Source organism: Cyrtonyx montezumae, unplaced genomic scaffold (genome assembly GCF_038088225.1).
Source record: "Cyrtonyx montezumae isolate F1298 unplaced genomic scaffold, pur_monq_1.0 scaffold_7, whole genome shotgun sequence".
Classification (NCBI taxonomy): Eukaryota; Metazoa; Chordata; class Aves; order Galliformes; family Odontophoridae; genus Cyrtonyx; species Cyrtonyx montezumae.
In genome coordinates this window covers 33772545-33791328 of record NW_027072078.1, presented here as the reverse complement: position 1 = coordinate 33791328, position 18784 = coordinate 33772545, and the positions used below count along the sequence as shown (strand labels likewise).

Sequence of the window (18784 nt, the reverse complement as noted above, 5' to 3'; positions counted from 1 at the left end):
CTGAGGTGATCCTGAAACAGGGACACAGAACCACTGCATCCTGTTTAGTGAAACAGAACAGCGAGGCAGAGCTTTCACAAACATAAATAGGAAAAAGACTTCTCTTAAAAAAAAAAGACAACTAAGAGCTCAGAGCTTTCCAGTGTCACAGCTCACAGAAAATTAAACAAGTCATGCTTAAGCTTTCAACTATTCCTCAGACACAGCAAACCTAAATAGTATTCCATTAAATAAATGTATGGGAAACGGAGGTAAGAGAAAAGCTTCAAACTAAAACAGGGAGGAAAAGTTTGTTTCAATAAACAGCACTTTTTTTTTTATACACAACAAGCTAGTACAAGAGAAAGGCTAAAAACACTGCTTTAGGAATGGCCATTTATGTTGGCATGAAGCATAGCTTACCCTTCTTAAATAACACAGTGAATTTGAAATACATCATTTACAAAACATGGATCGATTTATTACTCCAATTTCGTTAGTGTTGTCAATCTGATAATTTAGAGGTGGAACTGAGGTATACCTTGTTGAGGGAGGTTCAGTAATACTTGGAAGCCTCTTTGCTATATCCCACTTGATTACGTTTGTTTATGTACACCGAACAGCAGCACACTAAACATTCACAAGCTGTGTCATATTGGCATTACAATAGTCATTTTTATAAACAACGGCAAATGCAATAAAAACAAGTTACCCTTTCTTTTTTGTTTGTTTGTTTTTTTTCTTGGGTGTTTTTTTGTTTTGTTTTGTTTTGTTTTAAATCTGAAATGAAATGTTTGATTTAAAAAAAATAACAGTAGTTCATTTAAGGAATTAGTCTCCTCTGCCAGGTATTAAGAAATCTGGTGTCAGTCTGTAGAACACTCCGTTAGCCAGCACAGGTCTGCTCCTCGACTCAGCTCCCGGACCCCTGGTGGCCACGCGTCCTTCGGCGTAAGCAGGGAATGCAGAAAGTCTCAGGGATCCGTGTGTGGGAGGAGGAGGGGAGCAGAAGGGGAACACCTCCAGACGGCGCTCCCAGAGACCCCGGCGGCCGCTTCACGCCCAGAACGACACGGCAGTCCCGTCAGCTTTAGCAGCTCCAGTGAAGAGTCCTGTCGGTCAGCGCCGTGACCAGTGCAACTATCATAGACTGGATTCTTTGGGAGGAAAGTCAACGTTTGTCACCATTGTGACCACAGTCACGATGTCCTCTGTGGTTATAATGTTAGTTAGTTTTTGCATCTGAATAATGCGCTCTTCCACGCAGCCCGCTGACAGCCTGGCCTCCGCGTCGTGATCCCAGCACTCCTCGATGGTCTCACACAGCATCGCCATTCCCTGCGGGCAAACACAGGCAGGGTGAGGAGCACGGCGTGGGCGCAGTGCAGGGTCACCTGCACGCGTCATCTGCCTCCTGTCATCCCTTCTGCCAACGTGTTTCAAAACCCGACACGTCCTGGGGCCTCACAGCTCGGCTGTTGGGTGCCCTCTGGACAACAAACCCAGCAGAGAGCTGCCGTGTGCTGCTCGGTGCTGTGCTCTACCTGGGAGGTGCCACACTCAGGTGAAGCTGTGCAGGGATCACATGAAACTGCCATGAACCGAAGGGGATCTGCATCCTGCAGCAGTTCATTGCCATCCCAAGTAAGGCTGAGCTGATGCAGCACCGTGCTGATTACAGGGAGCAGACGCTCTCATCTATTGTTTCCAATAACCCATTTTTGGAAAGTAAAGCAAAACCAATCGAAACAAAACCGTGCGAGGAACGCACAGCAACGTCAGCGTGAGCCTGCAGCCAAAAACCAGCTCACAGGAGCTGCTCCTCTCCAGCACGTCCCACAGGTCTCTCAGTGGCACTGCTTACCCCGTGCTGTTACGTGCACCGGCTGTGGCGTTCCTGGAGGGAACCGAGACTCGTTACGTCCACTGAATTCTATCACACATACTTTCATTTTGGACATGAACCCAAAGAATCTCTCCTTTAGCTCAGTTCACTCAAGATGAAAGAGAACTATTTATGGTGTCCCTGTTTAATTTTTACTAGGGATAAATTCTTCCTAAGAGACACCGGCCTGAACTCCACCCGGCACTAACACTACTTGAAATTCAAATCACGACAGAACTTGGTTGCATAACTACTTACAGAATGCTTTTGCCAACACTCTCTTAAAACAGGTCTCTTCTTTTTATGAACTACAACTTCCTGCATGTCTTCAAGGGAGGGATGCTGGCCAATTTCTTCTTCAAATGGCAACATGTACTCATCTACTGGGCCTGCGGACCAACAAACAAACAAAAGAAGTTAAAACACAAATTCTGCTTAAAGGAAAGCAGATCTGTGTGGTACAAACACAGCCCATCATCAGAAGCTGATAGCTGTAATGGAACACGTGTTGGCCAATGGAAATTCCTCATGTCTGAAAACAAACAACAGAGAGACACAGACAGCATGGCAGGTTGAAATGAAACACCAGGAGTTCAGCAGCAGTCCCCCCTCCTTCCTACCATCACCAGAAGGAAATGCAGAGAGTGACCGTCAGATACAGAGGAGATTCAGTTATGAAGTGACCACCCTGCTGCTGTCATTCCGTTCCTTAGCTCACAAGGCTGCCACCCTAATTGCACGTTACTGTGCATGACCTACCTTCCAGTTTCCTCTTTAAAGCAGTCACCAATTTAACACAGGATTTCAACACATCAGCTATTTTGCTCACCGTCTGACGCAGTGCAGCGCGATGCCAGTTCCCAGAGGACCAAGCCCATGGCATACATGTCTATTCTCAGAAACGCATCCCTTTGGAAGTTTATAGCACCTTCTAGAACCTCAGGAGCCATGTACCTTCGTGTGCCAACCTGGAAAGACACAGAAACATAAAATGCACACTCGGAACCAATATGACCACAGCTGCCCATGATAGAAGTAACAGAATTCCAAAGGAAAGCAAATTAAACTTAGGAAGTTATATGAAGACACTTATCAAAGGAAACTCTGGGGCTACCCCTTCATTCTGACCACAGTCAGTGATGTAATTATGTAGCTGCATCTGTTTTACCCATGATGGGAGCTGGTGAAGGCCCTCCCTGTCCTCATCTCAACCCATGGGCCTTTATCTGTTGCATTTTCTTCCCCTGTCCATTTGAAGAGGGCGAGTGAGAGGGCGGTGAGGTGGAGCTGAGTGTGAAATGGGAGGGAAGGGGCGTGCAGTGAGATGGGCAGGGCACCAAAAGCTGTGATCTTCATTATCTACAGAACTGAGTAATATTCACTGACTCTGTGAGAAGGTCAGAACTGCCATCCTCCCTCAAAGGTCACAGAATTGGGTTGATGAGGCAGTATCCTTTGCCTGAAGAACACAAATATCCATCTCCCTTCACACACCGTTAACAGTGGTGCGTGTACCACCCATTGTTACCTGTCCATGTGTATCTCCTGCAGATTTTCCAGCCTCAAACTTTAAAGCTAGACCAAAATCAGCAATGCAAGCTGTAAGGTTGTTTTTCAGCAGCACATTCTTGCTTTTGATGTCCCTTTGAAGTTAAAGAAATGAATTAGAAATCCAAGTCATATATTATAAGAAATATACTGTAAGTGCTTTTGTGCGATATGTTTCTATCCGAAGCCATTCAATATTACTCAAAGTTACCCACAAAAGAATTTAAGTTGTTTCAAAAGCTATCCTGTCAATTTTATATACTGCATAGGATACACAAGTAACTGTAAAAACGGTCACGTTAACTGCCATCACCCAGCTGCCCTCCATAAAACATCAGCTGGCTTTCTGCTTTGGGTGGGCACTTTCCTTATTGGGCTCTCGATATCTCCAGAAGGAAGTTACAGCAGCAATCTTGGAGTACTTTGTATCTACCCATATTTGGTGTCCTTTGGCTCCAAGGTAAACATTAACCATCACCTGCAGATACCTCACAGCCCCGTACCTATGTGAGATGGCGGGTTTATGTCCATCTTTCAGCCCTGGGATATCCTCATGGAGATAAGCCAAGCCTCTAGCCATAGTCTGAGCAATGTGGCACAGCTCATTCCAGGAGACCACGTTAGCCTTGAGGAAGTCAGTTAATGAACCCTGCGCAGAGAAAAAGAGCAATTGTAAATTTCTGGTCAAGAAAACCTCTCCATAGCTTCCATCCTAAAATAGCACAGTATGCCCGGCTGCCTTCCTCTGCTCCCCGATCAGTCGGACAGTTACACACACACACACCTACTGCTAGCTTCAACTGCAATGAAACATGAACCTTTGCATCATCTCTGCCTGAGAGCAGAACGGAGACGTGCCCACGTACCGCCCTGATAAGCAGGCAGCATCACTAAGTGCAGTGGCACACACCGACACACTGCACGCAGCTGACCACGCCAGGGATGGGAGCTAGGCTTCCTCACTTCTTCATGAAGACAGCCCTGCTTTTACAGGGTGACTGATGGCCTTCCAGCACAGGAAATTGCACTTCAGGTTCACCTGAAGGAATCCTGCTAAGCGCTCCCTGAGCCCTTGGACTGACAGCCTCCCTTTTCTCTCAGACTGGTGACAGTAAATCCCACTTCACATCACAGTTTCAGAGTGAAGTACACACTCTGAGACTGCAAAGCAAAATCTAGACAACATAAAGCTCTTCTCTTCAAACTTGCACATCTCCCTCCATTTGCACTGGGACTTGCAGTCCAGCTGGACACAGCACTACCAAGCACATGCAACAACAAACACACTGCAAGAAGCCAAAGAGAATCGTATTTGCTCCTCTGCTATGTAGAGTAACTTCTTCAATAAGTACACACCAATGACAGCTTTATCAACCAGCTGAAAATAAAGAAATCCATATCCAGGAAAAGTTAATAGGACGTGGAAGCTATTTAGATTTTATGCAACTGAAGGTCACACATGCAACAAACCTTCTCATGGAATGCTGTAATTAACCACAGATCTACATCAATACTCGTGCCTCGCTTCTCTGCGCCGATGAACTGCAGAATGTTGTCGTGCTTCATTCCAGGTAAGCTGTAAATTTCATATTCGTTCTGCCACGACTGTTTGTCCTTCAAACAACAAACAAAAGCAACACTGAGCACCAGCTTAATGCCATCGTCATAAAGGGCACCGTCTCTGTCAGACACCTCGTGTCCTTCCCCAGGCACTGCCAGAAGGCCCTTCAACACCATGACAACTTCACTAGATCCTTCTCAAGTGATGGAAAGACACACCAGGACCACAAACAGAATTGAAGCGTTCATGCTGAATATGTGTTTTTGTTCTCTTTGGTTTATGGTTGCACAGAATTTACGTTTCATGGATACATGTTTTCTGCATTGAGATACTTCAGTAAAACCCTACATTCAATAAACCCCTGCATGCTTTGGCTGAAGGTATTTCCTGTGCCTGAGAACATCTTTGCAATGACTGCATTTACAGTATGTGATGAAAGCTCTCACTGAGACTAGTAAACATGGCTTGCATTATGGTAAGCTAGGCAACACAGGACACTGACATCTTTTGCCTACCTGGATAGGGAATATTTTGACTGCAACATACTCATTCAGCAGCTGTGCTTTCCACACACACCCAAATCGTCCCCTGGCTTTGATCTCCAGCAGCTGCAGTGGCTTCAAACCCATCAATGGTGAAGGTGGTGGTGGCCCAGGATCCTGAAATGAGGTAAATGCCATTAATTAACACTGCTGTTACAATACGTGTGATCTAGAAATAAAGGCTTGTAAACTGAGACTCGGTACCATATACCCAACCCTCCCGCAACAAATTCCCACAGACAAATCAGAAACAAAACAGCAACTCTTCTCCACGGGAAGGAAAAAAAACACACCGTGACACATGCTCAGGACTGATGTGCAAGCGACAGCATGACAACAATCACAGTACAGACCTGCCCATCCAGGTACAAAAGCACAGCAAAAATTAAGGGATAAGGATAATCAAGTTTCACTTGGCACCTTTTTAAGAGATGCAACTATCCCTCTGAGTTCCCTCACCCTGCCTTTCAGCCAGCCATTCAGAGCAGCTTGTACACAATTTGCTTTCTTCCTGCCAGGACCCAACGCACCAGGACCCCCTTGTGATGGCCCTGCACCAAACAGCAGTGCCCTACACACAGACCCGGAGCTCTGAGCCTCCTGCCTGAGCCCTGCTTGCTGCAGAGCAGCTCTGGAAGAGGACTTGCCAGTGCTGCCCCATCCTCCTTTTCCCTCCTCCATCCTCAGTGGTGTTGCCATTGGTGATGGCACACAGACAGGGGGTGGATGTGCTCATGGCAGCGTGGCTCAGCAGAGGCCTCACGTTATGCATGAAAGCAGGAACCTACAAATGGAAGGGAGGTGCTGCTCTCTTCACTGACACCTGCACTGCAGGATGCAGTGCAAAACCCCTACGTGTCCTGTTCAAATGCCCAACATACACGGCTCACTTTTGTTTTTTCCCCACAGCTGTAGTGCAGTTTTACAAAGAACAAAAAATCCCAGAGCAGTTGCATCAGCAAAACCAGAGAGATCTCAGTAGTTACTTCAGCTGGCAACATCAAAAACCTCGTGTGTGTTACAGGCGTTTGCTGAACAGTTGTGGTTTTAAGTACACTTCACTGCTGAGAGAATAGAGACAAGAGCTTCTGCATCCAAACAACTTCAGAGCCTTTTAAGCACATTAATACTCTTTCTTGTTAAGCATTAAATGTATCCTTCAAAAAGGACTGGTTTCATCAACAGCTTTCTATCAATTCAATTAGATTAACCAGAACTCAGTACCTGTGGAAATAGGATCTTTAAAATTCAAACTGGAGAAATTACAGTACTGTTGTCTAAAAGTGATGGAATTCTTTTGCCCGTGCAACTGACAGATGCACAGACAACACTGTTACATCAGCACAGCTGGGTTTCAGCTGGATGAACAATAGGGAAGGTGAAGTTGAAGAATTAAAACTTGCTTCTAACACAAGATAAACTTCTTGCTCCTGGAAGTGCTGATGCACAGCTGTGCACGATGCCACTCCTGTGCTGCCCCTCGTTCAACACCAAAGTCCTTCAGGCAGCAGGGAGCTCACGGTCCTCAACCTGAGACGGTTACAAAAATGGCAGAAAGATGTGCAAAACTGGAAACAAGACACCCAAATTTACTCAGAAAAGCTTATTCCAAGTACTGATAAGCTGTTAAGGATCCTGAGCACGTGTGGCACCCAGGGACTGAACAACATGCAACGACACGACCTGTGTGACCCTGTTCTGAACCCTGGGACTTGCTCCAATTAAGAGAACAATCTGTGGGAAGTTTCTGCTCCTTGTGAAGAACTAACGCATCTGCACACACTGATCAAAACAAATCCTGACTTAAAACAGACAGAACTGACTCAACATAAACAGTTTTTAGGTTTCCTTAAGTGCCTCAGGAATGGTTCTCAAGGTCGGAGAGAAGGATAACAACTGGGAAACCGTGACTGCATTAAAGATATGACAAACTGGATGGACTGCTTCACAAGAACCAGTAACCCACACGTGGTTGGACAAAGGCACTTCTCTCTTCTGACTCCAAAATAAAAACAAGGTCTTAAACTTCCAGAGCTCGTGCACATTCTGTGTTAACTTGTGCCTAATTTCCCCTTGGTTCCATTTGCTCTACAGCTTATATTAGAACGTGGGCAACAAGTTCTCATTTCTCTCTTTCAAGTTCGGGTTCATTTTCACTCAGACAACACATGGAAACCCAAGCTGAGTAAAACGTCAGAACTCGGATTCAGTAACCTAGTCTAAAACTGACTCTGATACGTATCAACATGTCCATGCTTCATTCCCTAGCACCTTTTCTCTTTTTCACCCCACAAACTCCCCCATGCTTTACAGTACATTACACACTCCCCAGATACATATAAACAAGGTAGCAGCCTGTGGCCTTAGCATTTATTTTTCCCTATCTGGAGCAAAACAGAGCAAGGAACAGAAGAGGTTCCCTGATGGTCCTTCGCAGGTGTGAGATATTTGGAATTATTTAGATAGCACCATCCTATTTCCTTTCTTTCTGCAGTATGCTCACAAGGCATTTCAACTGAGAATTTGAGAGCTACGTAGAAAGCACACAATGAAAGCTGAGCATTCAGATCTCAGCTCAAACCTTGTCTGGTTTCTCAGTATTCAGCTAGATGTCTACCAGCAACGAGCACGGTTCTGAACCAACACTCCTCAGTTACTTGCAGCTTTTTGTGAAGAATCGAATGGAAGTGAAAATCACTTCCAACCAACGATAAAGCCAAAGTAGAGACTGAGTGGTGACAGAGCATTCCTCTCCAGCTAACATCTCTCCTCAAGCCAAAGGCCTCTACTTCTCACACAGAATGATCCACGCCAGCAGCCCCCAGCTGCAGGAGGACCGCAGTGGGACAGGGCAGAGCTGGGCAGGGCGTGCTGCTGCCCTGCTGGATGGTGTGCTCCACATCAGTCCCTGCAGACACCTAACTCCACAGCCTGAGAAACTGCAGTGGGCTTCAAGAAAGCCACAAGCAGCAGGCTGAATCTCTGTTTTTCAACCCCGCATGCTTACAGATTTCTGGTCCAAAATACTGAAAGAACGGAATTCATACCAAAACAACTTCTTACAAGTCCACAGAAAGTTCCATAACCATGAACAAACATCAATGCATCTTACCTCAATCATTATATGAAAGGCGTGCTTGTTGAAGGGGGAAAAAAAACACAGGCAAAAGAAATTACTATTTACATCAAGAATGGGATGAGAAAACAGTTTATAAGAAAAGAGACAAAATAAATTGCTTGCGAATTAACAACAAAAATATTCATGGGGATAGCAATACTTTCCTGTACTGGTAACAGAGCATTTAAAATGGAAAAAAAAAAAAAGACCAACATATTGATATGCCAGCAAAGAAAAATGAGCAAAAAAAAGATTTTAGTACAGACCATCAGCTGCATTGATCTCAGTTAAAAACAAAGCGTCCATTACAGGTGCCTACACAAACGTTACTACAGAACGGAGTATAAACACGTGCAGAACATACTTACAAACACAACTTATGCAACTTGGCTCGTTATGCTCCCAACTGCACAGCAGAGGGCACCGTTGTACTTTATTTTGTAAGGTAGGAGAGTGCCCTGTAATCCGTACCTAGCTGAGGGAAATGGAAACTTCCGAAGGTCTGAGTTACAACCAAACCTTGCTAACAAATACGTCTTCATATGCTGGATCTGTATCGGCAAGTTTGTTCAGTAAGTCTGGCGTGCTCGAGCTGGAACTAGGACAAGTGAACCTGGAGACGCCACATCCCACACATTAAGGTACAGTTACAATATCCAAGACTTATTTCAAACATATGATGAGTTCACAGACCACTGAATGAAATCTATCACAAGAACGTAAGAGCAAGAGCTCTACTACTGGAGCTTAAAACACATTTCAACGAGATAAGCTTGTTCCTGCTGCTTCAAAGGCAGAAAGCTCAGAGATGCCTTCATTCCTTCTGAGCTCTCGCCTCAGTCATTTTCTGTGTCCTTCGTATTTGCATCAGATGCACTATCTGATGACCATAGCAGTGTGACACCCAAAGGCTGGAAGCATCCATCTGCCACAGAGCACCAATCATCCCCTTCTTCTCCCTTTGTCTTTACGTTCTTTGGATTCTACTGAGCTGGGGCCAACAGCAGCCTTCCCTCAGCTCAAGAACTGCCTAGCACACACTTAGCATTATCTAAATAATTAATAATAGAAGGGCTGGAGCATTTCTTGAAGGCTAGGTTCGCTGGGTCTGATTTATAGCTTGCTGCCATGCAGGTGCCCAGAGCAGCCCTCCTGGCTCAGCCAGCACAGCCACAGGTGATGCTGAAGCCCCCTGAGCCCAACACTGATCCCACAGCCCTCATACAGCCTGCAGATGTGTGGGGCACTTCATCAGAGGGAGAAAACACCAGAAAAGAAGTAAAAAACCCCTTCAACCAACTTTCTTTTGGTGACTGGTGCTCCCAGCACGATGACAACTGCTCAGTGTATGCTTATAACACCATGCAACTCAGACACAGCAGCACAAACTCCACAACCCATGAGCACTGACGCTCCTGCTCCGAGCTGCCCGTGTTCCTATGCCTGAAACAGCAGCCAAGCAAAATAAGAGCACTGCTCCATCTCTGGATCTGACAGGGCACGGCCCCTGCCCAGCCTGAGGGTACTGCTGTGTATGCTCACACTTCTACTGAAGCAGCAGGTGAATAAACAAGCACTGCTTGTATGAAATAGCTGCTCAACAAATTTCTTTCTCCTTGGGCTGTAAATAAAAATGGACATCACAGACACTCTGCTTTTAAGACCACTGACTGTCCCCCTCAGACTACAGACCACCAAGTCAGAACTGGAATGAAAAACCCAAACATGAGCAGGTTAAGCAGTATCTGGCTATTACTGAAATGCAAATACATTCATTTCAGCGATAAATGCAACTCTTAGAAGTAAAATCTGGGAGCAGTTGAGAACCCCACAGGATCTTCTACTTGTGATGTAAAAGATTACCTGAAAGCTACCAGCCCGTACATTCAGGAGAGCAGACCTGAGGACACCCAGCACTGGACTTCCTGTTGGAAAATCACTACAAAGCTCCCAAAGGTCGGGTACCTGACTGCACCCTCACCAGAAATGGCTGCTTCATTCAGCCCTCCTGCGATTGCTGCAAGCACCAAGACTGTTGTCTTTGAACAGCCACACCAGAGCTGGGTATCCCAGCAGCACCAGCAAGGATGGTGCCAGAGCTTCCTCCCGTGCCCCTGCAGCTATTGATTGGAATCAGTTCTAGAAGAAACTCTCATTAGAGCTGAAGACCCAAACGCACCATCACGGGATACAAAGTCATGCACGCTGCCAGCAGTCCCCACCTCGGGCTCATTTGGTTCTTCCTTTTTAATACTAACATTGCCACTCATTTAATGTTAATGATTCATTAACCACCAGCAACTACTCAACCTTAACTCCTTCCTAGCTAGCTAGCAGCCCCTACCCAAACTGTACCCATAACCCAGAACATAAAGCTCTTGCCATGTCCAACCTCCAGATTTGCTCTGTTGATTTTCCCATTTCACAGCTGTGTATTTTTCAATTAGCTATAAATCTTATAAGTCTGGCATATATTCTTGATAAAACACCCCTCCCTTGCTTATCCTCCATCTTTCAAGTGTTTTAATGGTTCTATTAAAACGTAACAACAACAACAGGAGTGACTGGGAGAGCAAAGTGGAAAAAACCTGAACATTTCATTTCATTTTGCCATTCTTCTTCAGCAGCCGACTGCAATTTTCTTAGTGTGGCAAAGGGACAGATTGTCCCAGAGATTCTAATAGCCCCAAGCAGATTATTTAGTGTGCTCAAGCTTAGTTTAAAGAATAAAAACAGTAAGTGAAAACCTTCCCCAGTGCCAACCACAAAAGATTTACCCACTGATACCTACTGCCATTGCTTTTGAAAATGAATCATTTTTTTCCCCTTTCATCATTATTCATTCCATGTTATATGGAATGGCTTTCAGTTCTGACTTCACACAGCTGAAACTGCAATAGCAAAATCACGACGTAGCTACACAGGTCTACTCATACACTGCTGCCTTCAGGAGAAGTGCTGAAGGTGGTGTGATGATGATGGGAGGAATCCACCAAACACAGACTACTTTCTGAGACTCAAAGCACTGAGATCAGAAAGATGAGCAGTCCAGTATCTACGTATCTGATCTACAATTAAGAGTAAGTCCTGGTTTAGGCAGCACATGACTTTGGAAACAAGGCATGCCCTCTATATATGCAACAGAGCACTGAGGTTCATCCATACGGAGGAAGAAGTGAAAAAATGAATGACACAAGATTAATGTGCTCAGCATGGGGAACACTGGGTGAAAAACTAAATAAAGCAATATATATGAGGTTAAAAAGTGCACGACAAAGTCCTGTGCAATCCCCTGTGAGCAGAAGAGTAAGAAATGGTAATTCTTAGGAACCGAGCTTGCTTTTCTGGATGCATAGGGAAGCAAGTGGCTTTTATGTCACTGCTTAATACAGAGCAGCAGAGTTTAAACAGGATCTGTTCATTGCAAGCTTTTCAATTTGCAGTCACACCAAACAGGTCCGGATCAGAGCTCTCTCCTGCACAGCAATTAAACACATGCAGCATCTCTGACCCTAGCAACTCCAAATGTTTCAGAAGCAAGCATAAAAATAGGCTAAGAAAAATGACATGAATCTACAAAGCTTTTTCCAACCCTCACAACAGATGACTCTTATTTTAAAAACACCACAAAACAAAAAAAGCAACTCTGTGATCCAGTAAGATATTCATAACTTGGGCACTTCACAAAAAGGACACGAGGTTAACTTTTCTTTGCACAGTATGGATGCAGAACGTTGGAAGCCACAGCTCTGCGAACTGACAAAAAACAGAAGTGTTACTTGTGTCAGTTATGCTATGAAATAGGTTGTGGTCCTATCTATGGGATGACAGAGTGGTAACACTACAGTCACAATTAGCACTGAGTGACAACCCTGGCCCAAGCTCAAGAGATGTAAGAAAATAAATGAGCATAGCAGATCAACTCTCTGCCATCCACATGCACGTTTCTACCAGGAAAACCAGCAGGACACAGCAGGGAAACCTAAAGAGCGCCCAACCTGAGTGAAAGCTTTAGTCCACAAAGGCTGCAGTGCTTCACCTGCAGTGTACTCTGAGCTCGTGAGTTCACTGAGCACGAGTAACTCTTCCTAAATAAAAAGCCACAGCTTCAAATGTTTAAAACGCTCAGCCATCTTCCTGGTAAACTGATCAGACATATGGACTGTATGTTTGCTGCACGGTGAGTCCTAACATAAATAAGAAGATGAAATAGCTCTGTCAAACTGTTTTACATAAACACGCATCTATTTTGCAAGCCTACATTTGCTAATAACTCATCACAGAGTTTAAGGACTGATAGATTTTCACAAAATTTGCCAGTCAGCTTTAGCTAGACTGCAGGCAGCAAGGCAGTGCAGCTCAGGGCACGGAGGCCAGATGCCTGCAGGGCAGGGGAGCAGTGGTGGCAGGGCAGGAACAAACCGAGGTAGCTGCAGCCACCTAACCTCAATGCAGAGCCTGCCTCAGCCACGTGAGGATTAGAGCAATTACCTGGACCTTCCAAGGGAATCCTCAGAGCTGTGAGCTGAGGTGGCTTGTGTAGGAAGTGCCTGCCTGATGCACTGGGATAGTTTCAGTCTCAGAAGAAAATGAAGTTGTTGGCATTTTCTCAGATGTTTGTCCTTTCTTTCATTTCAAACATTTCTTCCACCTTATTTCTCTCTCTCTTTTTTTTAAATTATTTAAAATCTATTTAACAGTCCCTTTCCCTACAGCATAATCACTGATTTTTTTTATTTACTTACTCTTTCTTCTCCTAATTCTTCCAACGTTTCTTATTCCCCAGTGTTTCCTCCTTTTTATTCCCTCTCATTTCTCATCCTCCCCCTTTACTTTCTACAGACAGAGAGCTTACTGCCAGGGCATCCTGCTGCTCAGCACTCCCACCACCGAGCAGAGCCTTCTCTTTTATATCTCACACAGCAACTGATGTTTTCTAGTGGATATGTGCTATGCATCTCATTAAACCAGCCCACCGATGGCTGCAGCAAGACTCGGATAAGAACGCATTTGCCTACAGACTCTACTCATGCCCCACTTATTAAATATACTAATTAAATTATTTAAATATTTGCTTTATGGTTGTAAAACTACTAACACTGTTCCCTCTCTTCCTGTTTCCCCTGCTTCCCATTGAAATCAGCTGTAACCAAATTTTAAGTGGGAAACAACTGCTCTGCTGCCTATGGGAGAATATTTATGTCTTTTATTTCCATAACTTCATTTAGATTTTCAGGCAGAAGTCGCTTTTCCTGACTTTCCACATCAAACCTTAATGCCTATTCACCACAAGATAAGAAAATGTTATTACACCATAAGTAGCTCATGCACCAACATATACTTATCCCAACAGATACAATCTAGGCATTAATGAACAGGTTATTACCCTATTTATTAAAAATTTATGACGTGTCCACTCCTGTACTGAACATAAACCATGGAAGAAAAGAGCTCCAGTAAAAAGGAAGAAAATCAAAATTCAGGTTCTTGATATACTGCAAGTATTTCACATTTGCTTGCTTTTCTGACGCTGTCTTTAAGTCTAAAAGTGAAATTACTTACTCACACAGCTGGCATGTATAAACTTAATTTTACAATGAAGACCGCTACGATGGCATAAAGACCCAAATACAGACAAATGGAAATGGATGCAAGAGTTATGCTAACAGATCTACATGAAGCAAGATCAGGAAATGCACTTCTTTTCCCTCTGAACTGTGTTCTTACCATCTGGCAAGCAGTTATGCCCACTGCCTCCTCCTGAACTTTTCTTATCTGTTACTATGAAACTGAAACCAAAGCGATTTGATTTCTCAACCACAGGTAGTAACATGGAAAAATGCACAGCAGCAGGCAGCACAGGGTAAACGCATGCAAACAAACACAATCCTACCAAAAACAGCAAGTGCTTTAACTTCATATCATCATAAATGGAACTGTCACTGTATGGGAGGTTAGGCATTTCAGCTGAGCAGTCTCTGCACTGGCTTAGGAAGCTTAAGCTCAAATCTGACTCCAAAACCTCGGATGTTGTGGGACCTCTCCTACTTCAGTTCTGAGGATTTTGTCGTCTCAACTTCATTCCTGAGTGACCTTCTAATCTCAGCCCAATCTCTGGACTCAACTGAATAGAAGCAATCCTGCTACATGCTATTAGATACGTCTACAGGATCAGCTGGAGCCTGACAACAGCAGAAACTACACACACACAGCACTATGTTGGTTTAGATGCCATGAAGCCAGTTTACATTTCAAATTATAGGACAACCACCTCAAAATATTCCCCAAGTGAAACAGAAACTGTGATAGAATTGAGACATTTTAAGACTATAACATCTGCATAAAGAAATAAGAGGAAAAAGATGACGTGAAGAACAGAAGCCACAAGATGAGCTCAGCCCTTGCACTGCGTTTCCATTATACAATTTCCTTCATGTTCCCTTGAACTGACACCTGTTCCATGCTTTTTCTTAACAGCTACGCTTTTCCTAGTGTCTATTTTCCATTCACTGCAAACTGCCATTATGACTTAGCCTCTCTCCTTCATTTCTGTGGTAAGATAAGCAGTACAAAAACCTCAGGAGTACGTGAGAGCACCCGCACACAACACACACAGGCAGTGGGATGTATGGACTTCCCTCACCTCCCAGCAACGTAAAGTCTGAACTTTTGTGCTGTTCAGCTTCTCACAGCCCCAAAACCTGGCTTTTTAAAACAGATCCTCACGCATGCAAATATCAATTAAAACACACAAAGCTATCGAAGTAGAAGCTGAATTATTTGCTTTTGCTGATACCAAGCAATGACACCTTTTAACCAGCAATGCAGCAGGAGACCTCAGCCATGCAAAAGATGCACAGTTTTATCCCCTTTGCTTCAGACATGGCTTTTTACCTTTCAAAAATAAAAAAAAGAAAAAGAAATCATAATGCAACAACTTACTTGGGTTGGAACAAGTACTGGAGGATATGCAAGCTTGTGATGTCTGTACATCCAAAATGAAAAGAGCACAATCACTGCAATTCCCATTATAGGCACCAGTGAATAAAGCAAGGTATTGAATAGAGGTGGCTTCGGTGTGACTGGATTGGAAGTTGCTGAAGGGGATTAAAAGGAAAAAAAAGGACATAACTCATTTGTTGCTGGAAAAATCTATCATCCTGATCTTCTAAACTTCATCCATCAGTACAACAGGCTAGCAGTACTTGATTTAGTAGCATGCACAATAAACAGGTATGTACCCAAAAGGCTGTGTTCTGGAAAATGTGGAGATAACCTAGAACCCCTGACCAATGTGCCAGCACACACAACTGCTCTGTGCTTCTATTCCTTCTCTATCTGCACTCTGTAAGAGGTGTTTTTATTTTAAAGGACTGAAAGAACACCATCAGTTAATGAATGAAAAAGGAATCAACACAGGGGTTTAAGCTTCAGAATGTAAATAGTAAGATGTCATTAGTAAGGAGTGCTGGCCAGAAATAATCTGCCACTGTATCTAGGCTCTGCTCATCTGCTAGAAGTAAAAATTCTCCAGCTGAAGACGCTTCCCTAAGTATCTCAGGGAGGACTCCAGAGGAACTTCTGGGTCGAAAGAGGCTTAATGAGAGCAATGAAGAATGCCTGTTATTCCATTAGCAGTACCACTAACAAAACTGACAGGAGCATCTCCTGGGTCACCGAAGATTACTTCAATCTCACAGAAAGGTTATTTAATATCACAGCTTCCTCTGGCTATGTGCTGCACAAGACATTTGCTGTTTTCAATTCACTTATTAACACTGATAGTTTTCCAGCAAAGATCAGGAGATTCTTGACTGGAAGAAGATATTCAAGAATAACCTCATCATCTCCTACGTATTTTTTTTTTTAAACAATTCAAGTCTGCCTATCTGATCTGCTTTGTAGCTTAGGAAGAAATCCTTGACTTTTTTTTTAAGGTTCAATCAGTTCAAAGAAATACTGCAAGCAGTTTTTCAGGAAGAGAAGCAATCCTAGGCTGCTATGTGCATGTGGAGATAGATTAGCCTAGTAACTTATAAATGCTTACAGAAGCTTACCTTTACAATTAAGGTAAGATTTGACAGCAACTCCAGTATATGAAAACAGCCAATGATTTCACATTATTCTTTCTTCTCACTTTCAAAAAAGAGCTGAGTACATTTCTTCAATTATTATTATTATTTGTATTGAGAGCTCTCAAAATTGAGAAAGGAACTAGTAACTTTCCAGGTTCTTTATACGAATGCACACAGCTCTTTATCATTTGGGAATCAGAAACCTCCTGCTAGAAAAAAAACCCTGTAATCTTTTGGCAAGTCTCATATCCTACACAGTACTGGACTTCTCTGAGCTCTGCCATGCAGTTCCCTCATCAGTGTGTCAGACCCACTTACGCTGCGTGACCTCCATTTCTGGAAAGTAGAAGAAGCGTTCATTACACATGTTGCCTTCACAACAACAGAAGAACACTTCAGGGCTGTCTTTTTTCTCTATGCAATCATTCCTATAAAAGATAATAACAAAAAGCATTATTAATCTTATCTATCTTGCTGAAAAAAAAAAAAAAAAAAAAAACACATTTTGGTCCTATTTAAAGTTAAGTGAAGTTCAGTGAGTCACCCGGAATAGTGCACCACCCAAATTACAGTGAAATCTGAGGAAGCAAAATTTTTGTTCATTATTTTATATTGCAGTAATGAGTATACTGTCCATATTAAAATTGAAACAGAACGTTTTGCTATTCCTAACAGAAAATTCAAGAAGAGCTGACAAAAGTACTGATGAAAAGTTCAAGATGTGTGTTTACACGTGTAAAAGAAACGAGCAAATGGTGAACATTTAACCACAGTCTCACAGAACAGGGCTGCAAACACTGCAGATAAGAAGGAATAGCTGCAGACATTGCACATTGCTGAAGACCTCCATAAAAGTCCCAGGTTCATCTTCAAAAACTAGGTTATTTTATAGATCTGGCTATTACATTCAGGCTGTGCTGTAACGTCCACAGCACATTCATTCTTTGATGTTCTTAATCTGCTGCTGCTTGGAGTTCATCATACCAGAACTCTCTGTTTAGTAAACTGCCAGAGATAAGATTTTGGTTAAGGGATGTTTTAGACAAACACAGCAGCATGCACTCATTTGGAGAGCTACAGTTACTGAGGGCTTAGGCAAGCATTTATTTTAACTATTCCCCTCCTTCATTTTATCCCTTCTTCCAGTTTCTTTGCTTAGCTCAAAGGAGAACTTACTGCTAAACTGTTTTAGACTGGTCAGTGATACGTGCTGGACTAGTGGGACACCAATGGTGCAGAACCTAATTCTACTTTCAATTCGTAGAATTATTTCCATACTAAAAGTTGAAAACCTAGCAGAAATTACATCTGTTCAAAATGTATATATTTCCACTACTTCTGCAAGGCTACAAGGAAGAAGAGGTTAAAAAAAAAATCCAAGTGCTTTCCCCCATCCTGGCTTACTGTCACTACCTACTAGCAGCAATGAATAAGGTTTCTTCAACAACTGTCCTTTGTTCTCCAGCACAGCAGGAATTGAACCATGCTATGCAAGCAAACTTGCAGATGCTTTGCTTCTTCTCTGAGAAACAGGTAACCAGTAAGTTGAATACAACTTAGTTGTAAACTACCAGTTAAAGAAAAAAGCATCCCAGCATGGGGAAACTTTATTTGGTAGAAAGAACGACAACGATTTCCTCTACTCATTCAACAAATACAAGAAAGCTTTCCAAAATACAGCCAAAAGTAATCTCCAAATACATTTTAATACATACCTTTCATGCTTTTATTATTCATTTTTAATTATTTCCCTCTCCAAATAGTAACTGTTTTGGACAAATAACAGTTAGTGCAGTACTTTAAAGGCCTACAGTACTGTTTCCTAAAAGATGCAGTACTATTTCTTAAGAGTCACGACCTTTACTCAGCCAGTACCTAACGAGCTCAAGTCCTGCTGTGAATGCTCACGGGTACTTGCTGCACCATCTGTTACACTAAAATGACTGGAACTCAAAAATCCTCAGTGTCTCTTAAAACTGCTACTGAGGTGAGCTCCAAACAGGAAAATGCTTCCAGATCTAAGCAAAGCACAGACACGCTGCTCTGATTCTCCTGCTCCAAAGCACCTGGGGAAGT

The 18784-nt window shown here is 43.3% G+C and overlaps 1 protein-coding gene across 2 annotated transcripts in view; it reads right to left on the bottom strand.

Annotated features, from left to right (window-relative positions):
- Positions 1-1036: 1036 nt before the first annotated feature.
- The window catches only part of ACVR2A (activin A receptor type 2A), a 45466-nt gene continuing 27718 nt past the window's right edge, over positions 1037-18784 (bottom strand). The window contains exons 3-12 of one of the 2 annotated variants that reach the window (XM_065751361.1): positions 17027-17136; positions 15576-15730; positions 8628-8651; positions 5489-5632; positions 4883-5026; positions 3916-4061; positions 3393-3507; positions 2694-2832; positions 2123-2253; positions 1037-1317 (exon numbers count right to left, since the gene is read on the bottom strand). In XM_065751361.1, the coding sequence (XP_065607433.1) occupies positions 1123-1317; positions 2123-2253; positions 2694-2832; positions 3393-3507; positions 3916-4061; positions 4883-5026; positions 5489-5632; positions 8628-8651; positions 15576-15730; positions 17027-17136 (1303 nt within the window). In that variant the 3' untranslated portion in view covers positions 1037-1122. The remainder of the gene's footprint in view (positions 1318-2122; positions 2254-2693; positions 2833-3392; positions 3508-3915; positions 4062-4882; positions 5027-5488; positions 5633-8627; positions 8652-15575; positions 15731-17026; positions 17137-18784) is intronic. The other variant, XM_065751362.1, reaches the window with a different exon arrangement.